Here is a 4,042-nt window from a genome sequence, read left to right on the forward strand (position 1 = left end):
CCCCCAAAAAAAACCCCAAAAAATTAAAAAAAAAAAAAAAAAAAAAAAAATCATTGGTAAATCATTGCCACAGCAACTGACAGAGAAAGCCTGTTAGCACCCCTGAAATCTTGTCTGCTCTTTCAGAAAGGAAAAACCTGAAAACGTCATGCAAACAATAGAAAAGGAATAAAAATAATTTTTTTTTAAAAAAAAGTAAATTTCTACCTGCCACAGGAGACAAAATTGAGGATTACTTTAAAGGACAACAAAATTAGCATTCCACAAGAAGTATTGAGAAAGAAAACACATTAAGCAATTCTAATTAGAAAGTAAGGATTACATATATGAATGACAGGATGTACTGAAATGTATTATGGCTTTTAGCTGAATTTACAAAATACTATTACTTAGGTTTTTTGTATCTATTATTATATATTTTTTCAAATGAATTTGTTTTTTAACAAAATCATGAACATACCCCATGTTCGACTTAAAGCACCTCTCTATACTGTTACACACTCTGTAAATATTCCACTATGTTTGTCTAATAAAAAAAAATCTAGAAAACATAAAATATAAGGTTGTGTGCCATGCCTGTAGGTGTGCACAAATAGCAAAAAAACCCTGTACAATTTATTATTATACAGTTAGAAACAAAGCACACATATGGCAAAAGCCGCATGCGTGTGACTACATGCATCTGAATGTGCACACATGTATTAATCTTTTCTCTACTTCACACCGTCTCCTCCACCCACAGACACACTCTAGAGTATTTTGAGACTGCCAAGGGCTGACTGTCTACCCAGACCAAGATGTCTCTCTTCCATGTATGCTCTTATGCTAGAGGGAAAGGAGGCCACTATTCTGCAAATTGAGAAAAAGTTTCTTTGTTTTTTGTTTGTTTGTTTTTTAATTTTCTTGCCCCTTTGATGCCACTCATATCTCATTCCAGGCACATAATTTATAACCATTTAGAGAAAAATTACACAGATTATTTAATTTAACACCTTTTATTTATTCAAGACACCATTATACTGCTGCTCAAGAGCCTGAGCTGTAATTCCCAGTGATGTGGTTACAGTCCCATGTACATTCATTTATGATCTCCAGCATGTCGTGACTACCTAATGTACTTCTGAATTCAATTAATCGCTTTTTATGTAAATTTGTCAGACCAGCTTTTTGTTCTATGTCAGGTGATAATAACATTCCATCTCTGTGGTGGACAGAGCGTCTACAAGAATTAATTTATTCCTGTTACTTTTCTTGACCATTCCACAGCCAAGATGTGTTCAGGGGTTTTAAGCAACTGGCATCCAGGGTCAGGTGTGAGGACACCACGAGCTGCAGGAGCATTATCTGCAGATAGAGTATTAGCATAGCAACACACGGGGTTAACGCTTCTGTCAGACTGCAGCAAACCACTCCCTAACAGCAGGCAGTCTTTGTCTCCCTTATGCAGCACAGCTTTTACGTCATCGAGCATTTTATTCTTTCTTCCTTTTGAGACCAGGTTCTCTGCAGAGCTGGGAATGTGCATGGTGCAGGAAATGAGGATGCCTCACACTCAACAGGCACCGCTGCGGGGCACTTGGTGGTACATGTACTATGAAGGATTTGAAACCCCACTTAACTCTTTCTTTTTGACTGTATGAAGCACAGGCTTCCTACTCGCCCCTTCTAGGCTCTAAGGCAGCGTGTCAGCTGCTGTAACACTGTGTTACCATTAAATAGCAAAATGCATGGTCTTCACCAACACATTACAACATACAGGTATCACTGAGCACTACTGAACCATGATGACAAATTCAGATTCTCCACTGTAATTCTCACTAGCAAACTGATCCCAGAAGCACACCTCAGGAGGATCTTTTAGATTGAAATCTCATCTTTCACGGTGTAATTACGCTGCTTGCTTTCTTTTCTCCTTTCTTAGTTATCTTGCATCTGAAGCATTCCTTCAGAGTGACCATGAGAAAATGTGATTTACTCCGTAGGGTGTGCCTAAAAAACCTACAGAACAGGCTGTAAGCCTCTGTGGGAAAACAACAGATAACGGAGAGGTGAGGGGAACACTGTTCCCCCGATTTAGCTCACATCTTGACACAAAGTGCAGTGCCTTGGATTGAAACGCAGTTGCTGATCCCAGGACTGGAATGCAGTTACCATGGATAAGGCCTGGTCTGGCCGAGCAGAAGGTACAGTATCTCTGAACGGGAGAACAGGGTAGCACGAAGGCAGTACAACTAGTCTCTGTTCTTGGGGATAACAATGGGCTGCTACAATTAACCGCATAGCTGCTATCAAGAAAGATGGATCACAACTACTGTTCCAGGAACGATGGTGAAATTGTGTCCTTTAGCTGAACTGTGCTCATTATAATGTCATTATAATACCAAAACACGCCTCCATCCCAAAGGCTACCCGCCTCCAAGGTGTGACCACTACACTTTATCACCTGTACATTTAAATGTGAAGTGAGAAATTTTTAATCCAATCAAAACAAAAGGAATGTATGACTAGAGTCACTCAAGCTCCACCTAGAAGTATAGAAACATTATAAAAAGTGATGAATGAAAGGGGGAATTGAGTAAAGACCACCACCATCAAAACTTTGGGATCGGTCAACAGACTGAGCCTATTTTCTCCCCGCACCCCCACGCCCCATAGGAATGCCTGTTGGGTAGGAGCTCTGTGTTATGCATGCTTAAATACCAACATCAAGCTTGCTGCTATTAATAATCACTGGTGTTTAAGTTCGTTTATATGCTTAGGTTATTACTTTAAATCCACCTTCGCAGTCAATATACTATCCCCGGTATCACTTGAATCTGCATTTTCTCACAAATCTATATAATAAATTGTTGTTATTGATTTAATATAAAGTTTCTGGGAACTTTAATAATCGGCATTGTGAGCTTAAGGGATTTGTCTCAGTGTGGCTGCCCGTGAGAGTCCCTGAATAGGTTAGGCAAAGATCCTCCCATCCTGTGGGCTATACCAAGAGGGACTTCGGTTTCAGTGACGCTGATAACATGAGCCTGGCAGGCTGGCCAAGTTGCAAAGGGTCCAAGGAGACCCCCCTTCTCTTTAACCAGAGTGAGGTAGGCAGACTGGGCACAAGGGTCTTGTCTTTCTTGGGAAACTAGCAGGCTGATCAAATTGCAAAGGGCTTGAGGTAGCCCCCCTCTTTAGTCTCTATTATCTTCCTGGCCTTTTTCATGACAGCCTTATACAGGGAGCCATTTTTGCCATGTTTTACATAAATACATGCACACATACACATTTCTGTCTGCACATGGATGATTCTTTGATTTTGTCTCTTTGAGCCTAAACCTCAAACCGGTAGTGGTTGATGTGCCCCAGGAATTTGTTCCCGAATGGCTAGCATAATTGGGCAGTTTTTTTAACAATAAAGAATAAGATTAATGTCTATCTTCTCAGTAAAGAAAATACCTGGAATATTTGTGTCCCGTGTGACTATCTTTGCACAATACCAAAGAACATTACTATGACGGGATAGACCAAAGAAAATAACAAAAGAGTAGGTGTACTCTGCCTTAGATCCACTCAGAATAGGTGTGAAAATAGTTCCCAAACCAATGCTAACAGGAGAAAAAGGAAGAAAGATGTGTCTTCCTATTGCTCACTGGCAAGAATATAAGGGAGCAGAGAGTAATTCTTGTTTAGGACTGCTGCTGCCCCCCACATCCCCTTCAGTGTTTAAAGTTCCCAGCTCATAGAGCACACTTTTGCTACGGTACTGCTCCACTCTAAAGCTGTATTTCCAAAACACAGACTGCGAGAGCAGGAAAGAGCAAGGCTGGCAAGTAGGCGTTCAGTTTGTGCCTTAAAAGACACACTCGTCTTTTACTAAACTGTATGCACAGGCACTGAAGTTTTGCCACAGTGAGTAGCTGATTCAGTGTGAAAGATGGTTTTAGAGGCTGACTGAAGCTTTGAGATTAGGGTGATGGAGGTCCTTCTTATGTGACTGGTTATTTCAAACTGAATCGCCATATTTTCATTATTTCCTTGTGTGTGGAGAAGGGAAAGA

At 40.5% G+C, this 4,042-nt stretch overlaps 1 protein-coding gene across 1 annotated transcript in view; it reads right to left on the reverse strand.

Moving 5' to 3' along the window:
* PRKAR2B (protein kinase, cAMP-dependent, regulatory, type II, beta) overlaps positions 1-465 on the reverse strand; it is a 43,915-nt gene extending 43,450 nt beyond the window's left edge. The window contains exon 1 of the mRNA XM_010146019.1: positions 461-465. Coding sequence (XP_010144321.1) covers positions 461-465 — 5 coding nt within the window. The remainder of the gene's footprint in view (positions 1-460) is intronic.
* Between the last annotated feature and the right edge of the window lie 3,577 nt (positions 466-4,042).

The sequence above is a fragment of the Buceros rhinoceros genome, unplaced genomic scaffold (genome assembly GCF_000710305.1).
Source record: "Buceros rhinoceros silvestris isolate BGI_N320 unplaced genomic scaffold, ASM71030v1 scaffold312, whole genome shotgun sequence".
Classification (NCBI taxonomy): domain Eukaryota; kingdom Metazoa; phylum Chordata; class Aves; order Bucerotiformes; family Bucerotidae; genus Buceros; species Buceros rhinoceros.